Consider the following 19,292-nt stretch of genomic DNA (forward strand, 5'->3'; position numbering starts at 1 on the left):
CACAGGGGAGGCAGATATTCTCAGGAGTTTATTGACAATAGTGATCAGTATGTACAAGTGATCAGTACCCATGGCCAGGCTGTGCAACTACTTTTACCTAACTTTCCTAACCCTGCCGCTACGTCTAGGTGCTCCCCAGATATCTACAGCAGAGGTGGAGGTAGACTGCTGACTGTGACACCCTGTCTGTGATGACTTTGGCAGGCGTCCTCTGGAGGGCTGAGACTTGGAGGACCCCACCTGCTTTTGGGATCCTGCTGTATGGCAGTGGCACCCTCCTTGGCCAATGAAGCTGGATCTGTGGAGGCCACATGAAGAGGGGAGTCAGATGTGCCGGTGACTCCCAGAGTCACATAGGTGGATGGCCCCGGCGCATGCACCTGTTGATCCTTCTCCCTATGGGTGCCCGAGGGCCCCTGGCTGACTCCATGAGGGGAAGATGTAGCTGGAGTAAGATCAAGCTGCCCAGCACCTCTCTTGTGCACACGCTGTTGGAGTCCAACTATGGTATCAGCGATTGAGTTAAGCCCGTGCCTGCTGCCTACTGCTTGCTGGATTGACGTCCTGGGCCAAGGTCTCCATGGTGGCCACCGTCCTGCCAGTTTTCACCTCGGTGCGTTGCATTGCTGGTGCTATCATCTTAGCCTGAAGACCAACGGACTCCTCCATCGTGCATTACAACCTGAGGAGTTCAGCGGACATCCCTTCCTGTTGTTCCCTAGCTTGCCTTTGCAGCTTCAGCAACTATGTCATGACCGAGTCCAGAGGATTATCATCTGACTCAGACTCAGCAACATTCTGGCCTCCAGCAACTCTCCGAGGAGACCTGGGAAGTCCCTGCCTCAGCCTGCTGTGGATCAAAAAGTCTGATGTGCTCACCAGATTGTGATCAAGAGGGTACTCTAAAGCTAGGTCCCACCGAGGTTTCTCTGCACTGGTGGAGGGTGTGTGTGAGCACCGTGACAGGACTTCAAGGAGTGTGCCTTCAGATTCCTCTTCAGAGCTTTCTTCGGAACTTGACTAGAGGCCCTGGGTCGTGGACTCTCAGCTGTTTGGCAGATGTGCCTGTGAAAGCAAGGGGATATAAGTAGTGCATGACAGTGGCCTATGAATGAGGACACATCACTCATGGCATGGCTGTCTGGTGGACGTTGTGCTGCCAGACCCTCACTTGGTAGAGCAGCGCCAACCTCACTGTCAGCACAGTACCGGCCCTGGTAATCGCCAGCCAGCTGGATGGTTCTGTTTTTGAATTCTGTCAGAACTTTGATCTCCAGAATCTCTCCACCTGTCTGCGACCTTTCCCTCCTGTTGTGAGTCAGTTTGTCTTGCATGGATAGAGATGGGGAGAGTGTATCAGGATGCCTGCCATGCCAGATCATAAGTATGCCTGGCCTGTGTGGGTGGTGAATGGTCTCATGGACGGGATGAGGACAATTACAGTCTGTGTGAAAGAGTGAATGGTGATGTCCCTTGCACCGGCAGCTTGTAAGGGCCCTGTGGATGTGTGACGGGTTTGTGAGCGTGTGAGTTGGGAGTGGTGAAAAGAGTGACTTACCCTAGCAGAATGGAGGGGATCATTCATCCTTTTGCGGAAATGGGTGGCTGCCCTCCTCTGCAGGGCGTTCGTGCTGACCACTACTGCCACCACCTCCCAAGCTTTCCATTCTGCGGCCAGAGCGGAGGTAGTGCACATCCCGGTGAGCCTCCATGGCACCCAGCAGTCGCTCGAGGAACCCATCATTGAAGTGGGGGGCTGCAGTCTTTTTGCCTTTGCTGGCCATGTCTCCCAGGCAGTGGTGGTGAGCTGGTGGTGGTGAACGCTTTGCTGGCGGCTGCCTTTTAAAGATGGCGGCAGGCATGATTCAACAGCGGTGTGATGACGAGAAGGCGAAAGGGAGCCTGCCCGCCAAGGAAATGGCGTGTTTCGCAGGAGTGAATAAATAATGAGACGGGCTCGGGAAGATACGGCATGAAAACCCGCCATTATCATTGGCAGGTAAGACTCTATTTTATCCGCTCGCTACCGCACTTCATGCAATTCTGGGAAAATTCTGCTCTATATCTCTGGAAATTCCAGCTCTCATCCTGATAATTAATTGTGCCTTCTAACTGAGCGCCATTGTAAATTTGAATACACAACTCTATTACTTACTTCAAGTCAAAAATACTTTCGCTGATGTGGGATCATCCCCCGGCTTTGGGAAGGACTACAGTTAGTTCAATTTTTTATGAGTACAGTTCCCTGCACATATGGAGAAGGGCATTTACCAAGGCTGAGGTTTCAGAGAAAATTCGATGATCCCTATGAGACCGCATAAGGCCAGAAATAAACTTTAATTCAGGGGACATTGTATATTACAAAAGAGAATGGCAGAAAAAGTGGAAAGGTCTGGGTAAAGTTATGGGCAGTGATGGAAAAGCAGTAATTTTACAACATGGCAATCAAACTGTTAGAGTACATTGCTTGAAGGTAATTGCCACTGATTATACATTTACAGAATCTGAAAAAGTAATAGAAGTTAACGAGGCACCGTGCACTTCACATTCACATATGTTGGACAATTACGAGGAGCAGGTTATGGCAGATAGAGGGCTGATTGAATATGGACAAAGTGATACTGAAGCACAGATAAGGTTAATTATCCCAAAGGACAGCTATCAAAAATTGGCAACATATATGCTAGAAGGGGCCAATAAATGAAGGGATGGATGCCACCATTATAGGGAGGGCAGGATAAACCACCAGCAAATACAAACATTGGCTGAATGTGCAAAATGAGAGACTGAAGGTAAGATTCATGGATTGGCAAAATGAAGTAATGATGTGGAAGACCAGAAAATGCAATGTAAGTTCTGAAAGTGGACTTGGAATTGATTGTGGCCCTAGGAAAAGATCGCAGACTTTTTATAGGAGCTCTGATTGTAGGAGGGAGAGATCATGTAACAATAGTCCAGAAAGAGATAGGAGGGTAAATGGAGTTCATAGTTTGTCAAGAACAAGGAACATAAAACCTTGAGAAGTAGTAGCCCTTATGATTGGGAAGTTTTAGTGGCTACTAACGAATTAGAAGATAAGTTGATAAAGGATGCTAGTTGGAAAGTTGGAAAGAATTTGGTATATACACTGAAATGCCAGACACAGAATAGCCAGCCTTATCACACAGGTGGATACACACAGAAAACACACTTCTTGATGGCACGTATAAAGCTAAATTCAGACTAATGGCTTGGGGTTTCAGAGAGAGACTTGGTGATAAAGATTCAGAGTGGACTCCTCACTGCAGGAAAAGTGAGCTTTTTTCTTAGATCTTTTAAGAACATATTCCTGAGAATGTAAATCAATTGTTATAAAAGCTGCATTTTGCAGGATGAGAAATTTAAATGGGAAATGTTTTTGAAACCTAAAGAAGCTGGTGATATTGAAGGAAAACCATAGAAATTAAAGAAGTGAGTTTATGGGTTGTGGTATTTCTCAGTTAGCTCCATTCTGCTGAAAGAGGGCTGTATTCAGCTAAAAGCAGATCCAGCAGTGTTCTATTGGTATTACAAGGAGAAACAAGCTTGGATCCTATTAATACTGACAAGGGCTGAGTACTTCACTGAGGAAGGAAAGGGTGCCACAGCTCATGGGATGCCTTCATGATTCTCAGCTTCCTTGCACCCTATACAGTGGGAGCCTCTATGAAGTAGGGCCAAGTGATGGATGTTACCCTTGTAATGATGCAGTTGCAGGAGCCATTGGAAATGCCCCCAGGGGCACCTCCATGACAAGGACGACCACAACATGCATCCCAGCCGCAATCCGAGACAAGTGAGCAAGATGCCTCCACCTGTTTCAAGGCCACGAAGGAAGCATTGCATAGGAGTGGCCGAGCAGGGAGTACCAAATAGATCACATAGGTGTCTTCTTACAGGCTATATACACTGTTTCCCTTTGTTATCATTTTTATTCATAATCACACTTGAAGGCACATGTCTTAGACACCTTTTATTGGCGGCAGCATAAAAGAGTGGTTTGAGGTGGTAAAGGAAACCAAGGATCTGATCAAGGAGAGGGCAAAGGTTCTGAGAACTTGTGCATCTGTCATTAGCAGTAAGAGTTTAGATGCTTCAACCTTCTTCTTCAATGGATGTGTTAGCACAGTTACCCGAGATCGAATTACATCCCACGCCTTTCATGCTGGGTCAGAGAAACTCATGTAGAATGTTCCTGAATCAAATGATCCCTGACATTAATGGCATCCTGGCAAGACCTTTGCGCCCTCTACTGTGCCTGGCCACCTCCTTGTGCAGCCAGGGGCACTTTGATGCTCGTCAGCCTCCACCTCCACTTCCTCCTCCTCTCACCTCATGCTCCTCTTTTCCCTCTGAGGACCTAGCTAGTTTCAGTACCTCACCATCCTCAAGGTTCTCATGTCTCTGGAGGACCATGTTATGGAAGGCGCAGCAGACCACCACAATGATCGACATAGAAACATAGAAAATAGGAGCAGGCGTAGGTCATTTGGCCCTTCAAACCCACTCCACCATTAAATATGATCATGGCTGATCCTCTATCTCAACGCCATACCCCCCCGCTCTCCCTTGCAGGAGTTTATTGGAGGGCACTGGCCAGTTCAGGCACTGGGACTGCACTTTGAGAAGCCTAATGGCCTGCTCATGGTTATTTAGTGAGCAGGGCATTGGTTGTATCACCTCCATGCTTCAGGGTCTTGTAGAGGGGTATCCCTTGTTGCCTAGGATCCATCAGGAAGATAGGGGATGGAGTGAAGATCTGAGGCAATCTGAATGCTTGAGGATGAAGGAGTCATAGCAGCTGCCAGTAAAGCAAGTGCACACATGAAGGAAGTGCTCGATGTGATTGCAGACCAGCTGAATGTTGAGGGAGTGAAAGCCCTTCCTGTTGATGAACCTGACTGGAATGTCACTGAGTGCAATCAGTGAAGCCCTGCACTTTGGAGGAATCCAGTGATGGTGGCAAAACCGAATGTCTCTGTGTCTGCAAGGCCTCATCTGTCATGAAATGAAGTATTGTCTTGCTCGGGCAAAGAAGGAATCAGTGACTTGCGAGATGTAGGGGTGTTGCGCTGCTTGCAAAGTCCACAGTTAAACCTTAGAGCCAGAGGTGAAGGCCTCTGGGACTTTGACAGCTACTGGAAGGGCATGGCACAAGTTTTGTGAGGTGTGAGGCCTTTGATGACAAGGGCATAGATGTCTCTGACCATTTGCCTGGAGAATCGCAGCCTCCTGCAGCACTAGATCTCAGTCATCTCCAGAAAGCTGCTTCACTGGTTGTTCCTATGCAGAAAGTATGACCTCCATGTCTTTCTTGCCCCCTATTCCTCTTCCCTGCCCTCCTGATGCCCAGGGCTCCACCCGCCCTGTGGAGCAAGTTACCCTTCATTGTCACTGGGCAGAAAATCTGAGAGTAATTTTCCCATTGTCATAGCTGCCTTCCTTGTAGTTAATTGGTTGCCCAAATGTCCTTAGCTACCATGCCCCCTGTTCTATTGCCCCCATGAAGCCAGAGGGTGATGACCCCCTGTATTGCCCCACTTACTGCCCACTTTTCCCACAACTTGCGCCGTGCCAAGGGCACTTGTTTCCCACTGGTCAAGCTCCCCTCTGCGCTGTTGAAACTTATATGCCTCTGGGGTAAGTCCTGGCTCTCCTCACTACCCATCCCCTTTGACCGGGTCTGTCCCATAGAACATGTGTATCCAGTACACCGCTTCAACTATTTTGCCCCCACCCTGCCCCCCGATTAACAAAGTTCTCCAAGTATCTTAATTGACCTTATTCAGGGATTGGGCAGGATTCTGATCCCGTCGTCAATAACCCTGATGTGAACCTTGGTGAAGCCAGCACCAGTCTTTTTGGCTCCTGTCCATCTCTGTTCCTGTCCTTTGCTGGGCCCAAATATTCAGCCTTAAGACTTTCCTGACCAACTTACACCTGCAGTATACCTTAACTACTTCTCAGAAGATTATGGATTAAATCCCCACTCCAGGATTTGAGGGCATAATCCAGGCTGACATCACAATGCAATATTAATGGAGTGCTGCTTGGAAGTAATAGTAATTAAGCTAATGAAAAATTATAACTGAGACCTGAATACATTGCTTCTGTGCAAGGAGAGATTGGAGATTCAAACCCATTTATATGTACTCATGCCTTTTGATGAAATGCTAAACCTAGATCTAAAGTTAACTTTACATAAAATGGCCCATAACTTCCTAGCTCTGGGGTGTTGTACCCACGGGAGTACCCCAAAGATGGTTTGGATGGTTCTGACTGTCTTACACCATTAATAACCCACGGAACGTTAGGAGAATTAAAACCATTTCTAACCCCTGGCAATTATAGTACTGATCCACTCTGACTCACCACAGTAATCCCCTCACCCCCTCCCCGATCCCTCCAGGGGGCCTTCCAATTACCCCTCCACCCCTCCTGACTACCCCTCCAAACCCCTCGACTGCCCTCCCCACTTCATGACTATATCCCTCCCCTTAACTATCTTTCTAACCCTCCAAATATACCCTACCCCCCGACTACCCTCTCCACCTCCCGGACTCCCTCCCTCCCCCTGGACTACCCTCCCACCACCGCTACACCCACACTCCCATGACTACCCTCCTCACCCCCAACCACCCCCCGCTGACCACACCTCCACTGACCACCCGACCCTACCCACTGACCATCCCCCACTGACCACTCGACGTTCCCACTGACTACCAAACCCGCCCCCCCCCCACTAACCACACTCCCACTGACTACCCCCCACTGACCACCTGAACTCCCCCCACTGACCAACCCCCCCATTGACTACCCAACCCCTCCCACGGAAGGTCAGGTGAGAAAGATGTGGCTGCATTTCAGGGCAATTTGACTGTAATTGCCACTCCATGGAAGTTATGGTCCAGTGAGTCCTACAAGATCATGTCCTGTGCAGTCATTCTTAGCAGCTGAGGAGAGAACCACCAGCATTTACCTTGGCTAAAAGGCATTGTGTATTATCTATGTTGTACCCATATAATTTTATCTGCATGAATAACTAAAATATATTTAATGAAAATGAATTTTCAACATACACAAATCTGGGTAGCTTTTCAACTCGCCACCCAGGCTTAAAACTAGCGCAGCCTTTTCCTCAACTTTGCACCTGGGAACTGAGTGTTCCTTAGGCACTCAATAAAGGAATATCAAAGCCATAATATTTTTTAGAATAAAAACGATTTCTCCAGGTCACTGCTTTCAAGAATTCCACTACCTCCCCTCATGATTAGCCCTAATTCCATCACAATTAGACTCCAAGCTGACCTTGAGACCAATGTCAGACCTTGACTCCAGTCATGGCATTGTGGGGTTCCAGTTGCAGAGAAGAACATATGGTAGCAGCAAGGAGGGTACAGGCTGCAGAGTCAATGGCAGTGGCCTGTTCTTCATCTTGTAAATAGCACACAAAGGATTGAAGTAAAGGAGAACATTTTTTTTACATGAGTAATTGAGCAAATGGAAGAGAGGGATATTTAGTGGTATAACAGTGGCAAATCTTAAAATTGTCTGTCCATTTTTCAGATACTGTGAACCCTTAGCAGTGTAACATTTTGAATAAATTTCCATGTAACAGTTTGAATGCTGCACTAGATTATATCTTTCCCTGTTTCTCTTCAGTCGGATTACAGGAAATACATGCATTTTGAATATCCTGGTTACATGCAAACAACTTTCTGTAGTCTTCACTGTTTCCTTCCACTCCCAGTTCTGACAGCATATTAATGTTGCCTGTTTTATAAGACTTAGAATGTCGCAGAATATTGTTAGTATTGGCATCTTTGAGTACTTTTTGATAAAATGTGTTAATGACTAGCATACACAGACATTTGGTACTGCTTAATAATCTGCCTAAGAGCTTTTACAAATAAAATATAATTTCATATTTATTTATACCCTTACTGTGTATGTGTGTGTGTATGTGCGCACTGTTGACTGGCAGAGATAGTTAGTGTCCTGAATTGTGTTGACTCGCAGAAGTAGAGCATAATGGAGATGGGATAGGAGGGGCAACAGCACCGCTTAGTGTTGGAAGCCTGTCAGGTAAGTAATGGTAAAGATTTCAGTTTAAGAACACTCCTGGCATTTTAAAATGAAGATGTTACTCCAGTTAGAGCAAAAATCTCGAGAAAATTGTGGTAGCGGACAAAAACATGTAATAAACTTCTCATTCTATTCCAATTAAAAAGAAAGAATTTGTATCAGAGAAGACCTGAAGCATTAACTTTGTTTCTCGCTGGACAGACGCTGCCTGACATGCTGTCTATTTCTAGCATTTTCTGTTTTTATCTCACATAAAGTGTGTATGCACATAGCTGCACTCCATTCATTGTGTGGAAGGATTGGCTCCAATATTTGCAAGGAGGAAAGGAGAGTGAGGTCCAGCATGGGGAAAACCCAACAACCAGGGACAGTAGGAGCTCATTATATTTTTTTCTTCTGTTTCCAAACTGGCTGATGTCCAAATTGACTGCTTGGCCAGCTATAGGGTGGGAAAGCCAGAAGCAGGAGAACAGAGCTGGGGACCAATCAGGAGAAAAGGAGCAATAGATTGTGGTTTGGTGGGTGAGAAGAGAATAGAAATAGGGAGGGAGTACAATATTGTAGTTAGTGAGGGAAGAAGAGAGTGAAAATTAGGATGGAGGGAGGGAAAGATTGGAGCTTGATCAGAGGACAAGGCAGCAGAAATTGGGGGTGAGGAAGGATGAGATCGGAACTTGGCACAGGGCAGGAGAAGAGGCAGGAATGGGGAAGAAGCATGTGAGAAATTGGCTTGGCGTGGAGAGAAGAACCAAACCAGGTGGGAGGGAATGAGAGATTTGGGCTTGGTTGGGGGCAACGCTGAATTCAGGAGGGAGGGAGAGATCTTGGGGGGGCAAGTGAGCACAGTGAGGATGGAGGAAACAAGAGATCAGGACTTGGTTGGACAGTGGAAGAAAGAGAGCAGAGATTGGAAAGGAGCAGTGAGAGGGCAGGGCTTGTTGGTGGAGAAGAATAGAAATCGAGAGAGCAAGTGAGAGATCAGGCTTGGTTGGGGGAAGAGAACACAATTGCGAAGAAGGGAACAAAAGATTGTGGTTAGGTGGGGCAATGGTGTGGGTGATATGGGAGCATGAGTAGATATCCAGAAATCAGCAATCAGGCTTAATTTATATATGTTAACTAAGTGCCCTGCCTCCAAGGCTGTGGGTTGAGGTCAATTCCTCATTTTAAAATTTTTAACACTCTCTCATCGATTGCGGAGGGCAGGGTTTAATATCAATGCCAATGCCTTGTGTAGATCAGTGCACCTGTGCAGAAGAGCGCTTCCTTCATAAAGGTACTGTGCTGCATTTATGTAACTTTCATTTAATAACAACTTCAGTGCCTATTAGGTGTGAGAAAGAATCATCGGTTTGAATTTGGGTTATTGCTGCCTTTGTCTGTTTTGGTCATTGTGTACAGCCCTGTCTGATAAAATAGAGAACACTTGTTTATGTCATGAAAGGGGTTGGACAATAAGACATGCTTAGAAATCTGTTTTTGCTGCTTGGGAGATAACCAATGTGAAGCTACAGCAAATAATGCTTTAGTTTCCTGTTATGGAATACAGATATTCTAGTGATTTTTATTCTCGTCAGGAAAGGTCAGTGAACTGCATGCCTTGCCAACTGACCATCCTTACATAAAATGGGATCAGGACACCTAGACCTGAATTATTGCTCCAATTTGTACAAGAAGGCTGATAAATTGAGATTTAGATATAATGCATACGAGATGAAGGAGAACAAAATAGAGAGCCACTATAATGAAATTAAAATTGTTTTTGGTTTTCAGAAATGTTTAGGTTGCAAGAAAGCCTTAAGAAATCTAATCAAGAAGTAGATTTCCTTCAACAGCAAGTAAGAGAGCTACAGCTTTTATCAGACACAATTGCATGTCAAACCCATCAAATCCATGTTTTAGAACAGAAAGAAGCTGAACTCCAAATCAGATGTTGTGAATTACAGAAACATACATGCAGTAAGTGAGACTTTTGCTGAAGAACATTAATTAATTTACTTAAGATGTGACTGCCTTAAAAACTCAGCTGCCTAAACCTAAGCCCCCCAGCACACTGAGTTCATAGTGACCAGCAATAATTTTGTGTAATTATGTATACAAAGAATTGCAACTGGGTTTGCTATGTCTGCACTTAGAAAACAGAAATCAGAATGGCATTAAAACAGTGATATCTTCTCACCTGCTATAGCACGAATTAAAATACTGCAGAGCTTCAAATTTTAAAATCATACACATCTCAGCTGATGATTTATAAAAATAGCACAATTTTATTTCAAATATTTGTCCATGAAATTGCAATCCAGATCCCAATCAAAGGCTAAGATTAGCATTTTTGTACACAATCACTGCATTTTCAAAAATACATTCAAATAGTATTAAATTGGAAGATCTATAATCTGTTCTATGTATGGATCTTGAACTGCTGATGTTGTGGTGCACACTTCAAAAATAATTTAGTTCTGAACACAAAAAAAATCATTTGTTAGTTAAATCTTGTAGCGTGGGCAGCTGTTTAAAGTGGGAAATGATTTTCCAAGGCTATCCGTTTGGCTGGTCTTTATTGTGAAATTGATTTACTTCTAAGCCAGATATTGCAATAATAAAAATCACGTAACATTGCACTGGTGTTTCTGGTCCTGGAACAAATTCAGTTTCTGTGTCCTCACAGCTGTTTGGCATTTAGAGCAAATAATGTCATATGCAAAATATTATTGAAATCCCCAGTTTGACCAGGGGCAACTTGCCCTGCTACTAGGATCCAGTGCAGAGTTTGCATCAAGGCCAACATTGTCCTAGTAACAAGTTTTAACATTTATGTGTTATCCAGGCTGGTTGTAGTTCTTTAGTATCTCACAAGATGTTCTGGCAGCTCATTTCAAAAGCAGAATAAACAAAAAGTGCAAAAAAGAATTGCACTGTATGGATTGCAAATACAGTCATTTGCATACAGTTCTTAAAACCGGAAATTGCATTCCTTAAAATGTTTTACATATTCTTTCAGGGAAATAAGGATGGAAATAGCAGGGTCTCTGGCCACAACCTTTCAATCTTCCTTGTATATGGGAGTGATGTCAGAGGACTAAAGGGTTGCAAATGTTAAAACCCCATTCATAAAAGGAAAAGTGATAAACCTAGTACCTGTAGCCCAGTTAACCTACTGCTGTGTTGTGGAAACTTCTAGAGACCATAATCCAGGACAAAATTTATTTTCACTTGGGAAAACAGGGCTGATTAATGACAGACAACATGGCTTTGTTAAAGGCAAGTCATGTCTGTCAAATTTGATTGAGTTCTTCAATGAAATAATAGAGAGGGTTGATGACAGTGGTGCAGTTAACATTGAGTATTTGAACTGTCAAAAGGTGTTCGAGTGCCATATAATGAATTTGTTGAAAAACTTAAACTCATGGGATTAAAGTAGCAGCGGATACAAAATTGGTTATGTGACAGAAAGCAGAAAGTAGTGATAAATAGTTATTTTTCAGACTGGAGAGAAGTATACATTGGTGCCCCTCAGAGTTCGCTGTTAGGACTGTTATGTGTTTTGATATGGCCACAGGGTGACCAACTATTGGGAGAAAAAATAAGGGACACTTGGAACATGCATGAGAATGGAGTGGGGGGAGGGAGAGATGTGGAAGTTGGGGAGTGAGAGACGTGGGAGCAGGGTACAGGAGAGATGTGAGATTGGGAGGGGTGGGTGCAGAGATGTGCTGGGAGCCACACTGCGCATGCTCAAATTAAAAACAGGCAGTCGTGAAACTCAAAGCATCCCCTCCCCCTGCTTTTATGGTCATAGAAACCACCACCCTCCCCTCAGTCACATGTCAGTGTCCCTTATTTTATTCCATAAGTGCTGGTCACCCTACTTGTCTTCACTTTGCCCCTTCTACCTGCACTGTACTCCCCTTTTCCCATCCCTCTTAGATCTTGTGCTTTCCTTTCCCTGCCTTTATATATGGATCATGCTCTTCTCCCTCCCTTCTTCCCCCCCGCCATAACTGCATCATGTGCAGAAATGGCAGCGAGTTGAACCATATTTGAACATTTAGTTGATTTCACAAGGCCTGATGCAGGCGTAATGCACCTGTACAGCAAGTGATGTCGTCAGATTAGAGAAGTCTTGTGCAAGTCATTGGACAGCTCAAAAACTGGAAGTTAGTTTCCAGCACCACTTTTCATTTTGTTTTGGTATATATTAATGATCTAGACAAGGGTGGCTCAATTTGAAAATTTGAAATTTAAGAGAAAATGAAATGATGCATTTTAGGAAGAAGAACAAAGAGAAGCAATATAAACTAAATACTACAATTTTAAATGGAGTGCAGAAACAGGGAGACCTGGAGGTTCGTATGAACAAATGTTTGAATGTGGCAGGAGAAGTTAATGAGGCTGTTAAATATGTGTGCAGAATCCTCAGCTTTATAAATAGAGGTATGGACACCAATGATCACAGCAAATGTGGGGGGAGAGGAGATATATCAGCCAGGAAACCTGAAAACATTGAGTCAAAGATCAGGATTAGGGAAGGAGATGGTCATGGAGATGTCCACTTGTGAGGATGGAAGCAGGTATGTTTGATGGATTGGCGGGACGCACTCATGGCCCTCCTGGGGAACTAGTGATGGCACTTTACAGTTCCAACAAATTGTTTTTGCACCACCCCCCCTCCCATCCGAGGGGCCAGGGATAATTTTGGATCACAGATAATTCTGAGGCACACAACCTCTGTAAAATATTTTAATGATCAAGTCACCTCCAGAAAGTAGGATGGTCAAACTCACCTCCTCCACCCACCAACCCCACCCCCCCACCCCCCCCCCCCACGCTCCCTCCCACTAACCCTCCTCAGCTAAGAGTAGTTGGAGATCAATTGGGGTCAGGTTTCTGATTTTATAATTTTTAACTCTAATCCATCTCCCCCCCATGCCTATCCTTAGCAGTTAAAATTCCTCCCATGGAGTACAAAGCAAGTAAGTTATCTTAAACTTTTATAAATTACTTATTAGGCCTAAGCTGGTGTATTTTGTCCAATTCTGGGCACCACACTTTAGGTAGGATGTCCAAGTCTTGGAGAGGGTGCAGGGGAGACTTATCCAATTGATACCTGGAAGAGGGACTTTAATTATGTGCGGAAATTAGAGAAGCTAGGATTGTCCTCCTTACAGCAGAGAAAGTTGAGGGGAGGATTAATAGATGTTCAAAATCATTTGGCATTTTGATAGAATAAATAAAGATAATCTGTTCCCTCTCGTGAATGGTGGCCAGAGATCACAGATTTAGGATAATTGCTGCAAAAAGCAAGGAAAGATGAGATTTTATTGATGCAGTGGGTTATTGTGACCTGAAATGTACTTCCTGGAAGGGAATGGAATAAATACTTGAAGGACTAAGGAGAAAGACCATGGGGGAGTGGGACTAATATGATAGCTTCAACAAAGAGGAACCAAATGACTTCCTTCTGTGTTGTGTCATTCTGTGCTGATGCTGATTTACTGATTTGTTATATTGGCCGGAATTTAATGCATACCCAGGAGTGGCCTGGGAGTCAGGGCAGTGTATAATGGGGCGAAGGCTCAGGGTGAAGAGTTCATCACCTTCCTGATTCTCCCCAATAATCCCTTTACAGAAAGGGTCGAGGATGACCTTCAAGCCTGGAGGCCAGTTAAAAGCCTTGGCCACCACCAGTGGTATTCAACCAGCAGCCAGGGGGCCATGCTATGTGGGCAAACCACGAGATATACCCTGCGAGCATGCCAACAACCCTGAGGGGTGGAGGGATCCCTTCGGCGCAGGCACCCAATGTGCTCCAGAAGGACCCACTAGTGGCAAGCGTTGCCCCTGGGGGGAAGACCCTACTCCTACCCCCCCGTCATCGGAGCCTGCCTGCCTGGCACCAGAGACCATCCCACATATCCGTGTCCTGGGGATCCAGCAACGATCCTTCTCCAGGAGCCTACTGCAGTACCTGGTGGAGCTGCCAGTACTGGAGAGTGCTGGAATCTGATTGGCCAACAGTTCTTGGAGGCAGGACATACACCCTGACAGAAGCCTGCAGACTGCCTGACTGGAATCAAATCCTGACAGATCTGTAAATTGGCACAGCAGAATTGCCACTGTTGTGACCAATAACTTCTGCTCATTGTGTGTAGAATTTAAGCTACAATACAGCCTGTTCATACGTGCTGTTTTTATTCATTGATGGGTTGAAATAGAACAAGATTTCATATTGGGTGTCAATCAAAATTCTCTGCTCTGATGGTTATATGGTGAAAACCCAGTTACACAAGCAATTTAACGTTGTTACTTTAACTCCAAACCTCGCGGGTGCAAAAATACATTTGTTGCCATAGACAGTTTTAAGATCTGAATTGGAAGTGCAAAGTTAGATAAATGTGCAAGATCTTGGAATGAGCTGAATTCTGCCACTTATACTTCTAGTTGTATTTTTAATGGTGTCAAAATTGCTATTTATTGCTTCCAACAGATCTAGAAAATCAGCTTAAGACTCAGCAGTTTAGTTTCCAAAAGACGACAGAAGAAATGGAACAGTGCAAGGAGTTGTTACTGTGAGTGAAAAACTTGCATCTTAAATAATTTAGTGATACTGGAATGATAAATATAAGGACAAAATTCTCTTCTAATCAACTAATCATGATATTTAGAATTCATTTCCCAGCCTCAAACGGGCAGTAGATATTTATGTTTTAGTAAACAGAAAAATTTGATATAAAGGGAGTGATTTAGATCTGTTCTCCACAAATAATAGAACCAAAGTCAAAATGTTCTAACAAAGGTTGTGGTACATCAGTAATGGTCTTTGTTTGTAAAATTGAATATTTTTCTCAAATAAGTTTCCAGAATTTGGAATTATTTGTAGTTACTTTTTATTTGTAGTTACTTCTTAAAATTGATTTTCATTTAGAAATTTATAGTTCCCAGCCCATGCGATTTCCAAAAACATCACAATTTTGTGACTGTTATGAGGCTGTTTACTTTGTCAGCTGCACATGGAGACCATAACTGGTCTATCTACACTGTGTCTTCACTACTCGCTAGCAAAAGATAAAAACTCTATAAAATTCTATAGCCAGTAAAAGAACTTAAGGGCTCATCGAGCAGCATTTATAGGATGTGCATTTCAGGAAATTGCAGATACACACCCGTGAGTCTCCTTTTAATATTAGTGGGCAGAGTTTTATGAGTTATATACTCACAAGTTCCAGCATGGTGTACTATGCACAGAAAGGCCAGGCTTGGAGGGCGGGCCCAGGAGCAGTTGTGAAGCTGTCTGCGATTGGGCCCCGACATCAATTTCACATTGGCTGGCCAATTAACGACCAGCCAGTGTGAAATGTGCGCTGCTGGGGTGAGGGTGGGAGGAGGGTGAGCGTGGAAGTTTGCGCATGTGTGCGAGTGCGCACAGTATAAGTTCCCTGAGGCACAGAGCTGCCTCAGGGAGCTGAAGATTTAAAAACAGAAAAACAGAAAAATAAAAAAATTACCACTGTTAAAAACATGTCTTCTTATGTGACTATGTCACATGACCAGGGACATGTTATGAATGAAATTTAAAAGCTTTTATTTAATTTTTAAATGCTGTGGAAACCTCATTCCGGATGGGTTTCCTAAAAGATCCAAAGGCCCCTTGGCCTTTTTGCCTGCCTGCCAACTGTAAGGTTGGATAGGCAGTGAAAAATTTCAGATAATTATTACTTTAATGGCCTTAATAGGCCTGTTAATTAGCGGCGGGCGCGCTGCTGACTCTGCATGCCCGCTTGCTCAGCGCAAATTTCTGCCCATAATTCCACTCTTGGAGCCTGGAATATAAATGAATAATTGTGAATTTTCATCCGAAATGGAATTATTCATGTATCCAGTATTCTGTTGGAGTGTGCCTTTGGCTTATTGGTAGCAATCCCATCTCTGAGTCAGAAAATTCAAGCCCCCAACCCGACTCCTTATAGTCTTGTGTCAATCCCTTCAATGCTTCTCATTCTCCTCCTGGAACATTGATGCTGCAGAAATTACTGGACTATCACTCCATCCTCCCTCCTGGCCGATATAAGAAACTTTCTTCAAAGTGTTGCAGATTTTTATAATAGACTCATTGGGCAGAATTTCCCACGCTGGTGGCGGGCATGATAGGTGGCATGAGCAGACAATATGGCACGATCGGTTTCATGCTGGTGAGAAGGCAGGTCGCGATTGTCTGCTTAGCCTGCCAGATGGCGGCTCGTGTTTCCCACCATTGGTCGTCGGGAACCTCATTGTAATACATCAGCAAATCATTATCAGGCCTGCCTGGCTCTTGTGCCCCCACTGGATCGTCCTGCCACATTGGCGGGAAAGCACGCCGACGTGTTCCACAACAGCACAGAGGGGACATGCACTTGGTGGCTTGCACTTTGGGTGAACTGGAGATGAGTGCACAGCAACATTCTGCAGAGCTGTTGCTTTGCAGGCTTCAGGGCTGTCAGGGGGTCGGGTTAAGTGCTGCCCTGCCTCTGAGGCGACTTTGGAAGGGGAGCATGGGGCAAGTGCAGCCCTGCTTCTGAGGCGACTTGTGAAGGTGTGTGGGGGCGTGGGGGCAAATGCAGCCTTGCCGTTGAGGTGACTTGTGAGGGGGGAAAGTGCAGTCTTGCCGTTGAGGTGACCTGTGAGGGGTGTGGGGGGGGGCAAGCGAAGCCTTGCCGTTGAATATAGCACAGAAGCATTCTAGGTCTGGGGTTAGGGTGAGTGAAGGAAGTGGCCATGCATTTGGGAAACTTGCAGAAAGTGACCATTCCTCTGCAACTCAGACAGTTCAGGCACAGCCTCATATGATTGGGGTCGCGCTCCTAGTTTATCTGCCCACTCAAGCAATGCAGAGGCATCAAGGTGTCACAAAATTCTCCAGACCTCCCGCCCCCAGCACATACTGCAAATTCATGAGCACTTTAGTGGACTGCAGAGCAGTTGGACTGCACATGTTGTACAATCTCCTCACTAAAGCTGGTCTGGTAGCTGTCACTGCTGGAGGCACTCACAGCCCCTTGCAATATCAGCATCCTGGTTTGGACTAGCCTTCTCCATGGTTCAAGCTAACAGGGCAGCCATGCAGTGCACTAATTTCTGGCCATCCAAGTTCTTAGTACACCCATGCTAACCACATGTCTCTCTCTTTTATCCTGATGATCCTGAGGAGTACATCATGATCATGGAACCTGATGAACTAACTGTATGCCTGATGGCTTGCAGAACGTGAGGAAAATGGAGGAGAGAGTGACTGAGGCTCCTGGCTGTACAAAGGCAGGAGCAACAACCTCATGAAGAAGGGGAGGCTGGGGCTCTCGCACACGTCGCCCAAGAGCCACAGCAAGCCATCGCAGGCCAGCACTTAGTGACGCCCAGGGTCTGTAGACACTGTCTTTCGTTCCTGCAGATGACTGAGAACCAGTGTTGCCGAAGACTGCACATGTCTAGGGAACTGGTCGCCCGCATCTGCCAGCTACTGCAGGATTTGGCCCCACGGGGACATGGAGGGCATCCACTGCCAGTGGCTGCGAAAGTGACCATGGTGCTCAATTTCTATGCCAGTGCCTCCTTTCAGGGCTCCATAGGTGACCTTTGTGGGATCTCTCAAGCCTCCATCCACAAATGCATCCATGAGGTCACGGATGCCATCTTTGCGAGGGCACCCAACTTTGTGCATTTCACCCGGGACCAGGACAGCCAGGATGCAAGAGCGATTGGATTCGCCCAGACCTTGGGTTTCCCACAGGGGCAGGGTGCGATCGAATGCACTCACATGGTGCTCAGATCTCCATCGCAACACACAATGAACTACATCAACTGCAAAGGGTTCCATTCGCTGAATGTGCAGCTGGTGTGTGACCACCAGAAACGCATCCTGCAGGTGTGCACACAGTTTCCGGGGAGTGTGCATGATGCCTACATCCTTGGTTGGTCACAGATCCCTGGAGTCTTCCAGGGTCCGCAGAGTCTTGCAGGGGTGGCTCCTCGGGGACAAGGGCTACCTGCAGAGGCCGTGGCTGATGACACCTGTGCGGCGGCCTCAGACTGCAGCAGAGCAACGATATAATGAGGCTCATGCTGCAACTTGCAACTTGGTGAAGCTGACCATCGGGATGCTGAAGATGAGGTTCTGGTGCCTGGTAGAGTCCACAGCGGGTGTCATGCATTGCCATCACCTGCAGCACCCTTTACAACCTGGCGCTCCAACAGAGAGATGAGGTGGCTGAGGAGGAGATGGAGGAGCTACACATCTCCTCCGATGAGGAGGACGTCGATGGGGATGAGGCTGAGGAGATCCTCGGAGGCAATGATGACGGTGATGAGGCCCTTACACAGGCTAGAAGAGACAGGCGTAGGCGTGCTTGGGAGGCCCTCATAGCTGCAGATTTGTGGAAGATGATGACCACTTGCGGTTAGCTAACGCCGTAGTTCCTTACATCGAGTTTGTGAACTTTTGACTCCAGTCTGGTTTATGGCAGCGCAAATACCCTCTGTGAGAATGCTCCTGTCATGGAGACGTGGTGGAGGCTCTAATAGTCACTCGATTGCAGGAGGTTGATGACGGCATACATTGAGGGCATTCCATATATCTTCACACAGCCTTGAGAATGTCAATCCCCATCCACCACTACTCTCCTCCGTCTGGCTGAACTTGTTCTCACACTGAACAATTTCTCCTTCAACTCCTCTCACTTCCTCCAAATAAAAGGTGTGGCTATGGGTACCCGCATGGGTCCCAGCTATGCCTGTCTCTTTATGGGGTATGTGGAACATTCCTTGTTCCAGTCCTACTCCGGCCCCCTTCCACAACTCTTTCTCCCGTACATCGATGATTACTTCGGTGCTGCTTCATGCTCTCGTCGGGACTTGGAAAAATTTATTAATTTTGCTTCCAATCTCCACCCTTCCATCATTTTCACGTGGTCCATCTCTGACACTTCCCTTCCCTTCCTTGACCTCTCTGTCTCAATCTCTGGTGATAGACTGTCCACCAATATCCATTACAAGCCTACCGACTCCCACTGCTACCTCGACTACAGCTCCTCACACCCCGTTTCCTGTAAGGACTCCATCCCATACTCTCAGTTCCTTCGCCTCCGTCGCATCTGTTCCGATGATGCTACCTTCAAAAACAGTTCCTCTGACATGTCCTCCTTCTTCCTTAACCGAGG

The 19,292-nt window shown here is 45.8% G+C and overlaps 1 protein-coding gene across 1 annotated transcript in view; it reads left to right on the forward strand.

Annotated features, from left to right (window-relative positions):
- The window catches only part of lekr1 (leucine, glutamate and lysine rich 1), a 277,802-nt gene that overhangs the window by 171,138 nt on the left and 87,372 nt on the right, over positions 1-19,292 (forward strand). Inside the window, exons 6-7 of the mRNA XM_041205252.1 lie at positions 9,877-10,062; positions 14,591-14,672. Coding sequence (XP_041061186.1) covers positions 9,877-10,062; positions 14,591-14,672 — 268 coding nt within the window. The remainder of the gene's footprint in view (positions 1-9,876; positions 10,063-14,590; positions 14,673-19,292) is intronic.

The sequence above is a fragment of the Carcharodon carcharias genome, chromosome 2, assembly GCF_017639515.1.
Source record: "Carcharodon carcharias isolate sCarCar2 chromosome 2, sCarCar2.pri, whole genome shotgun sequence".
Taxonomy (NCBI): Eukaryota; Metazoa; Chordata; class Chondrichthyes; order Lamniformes; family Lamnidae; genus Carcharodon; species Carcharodon carcharias.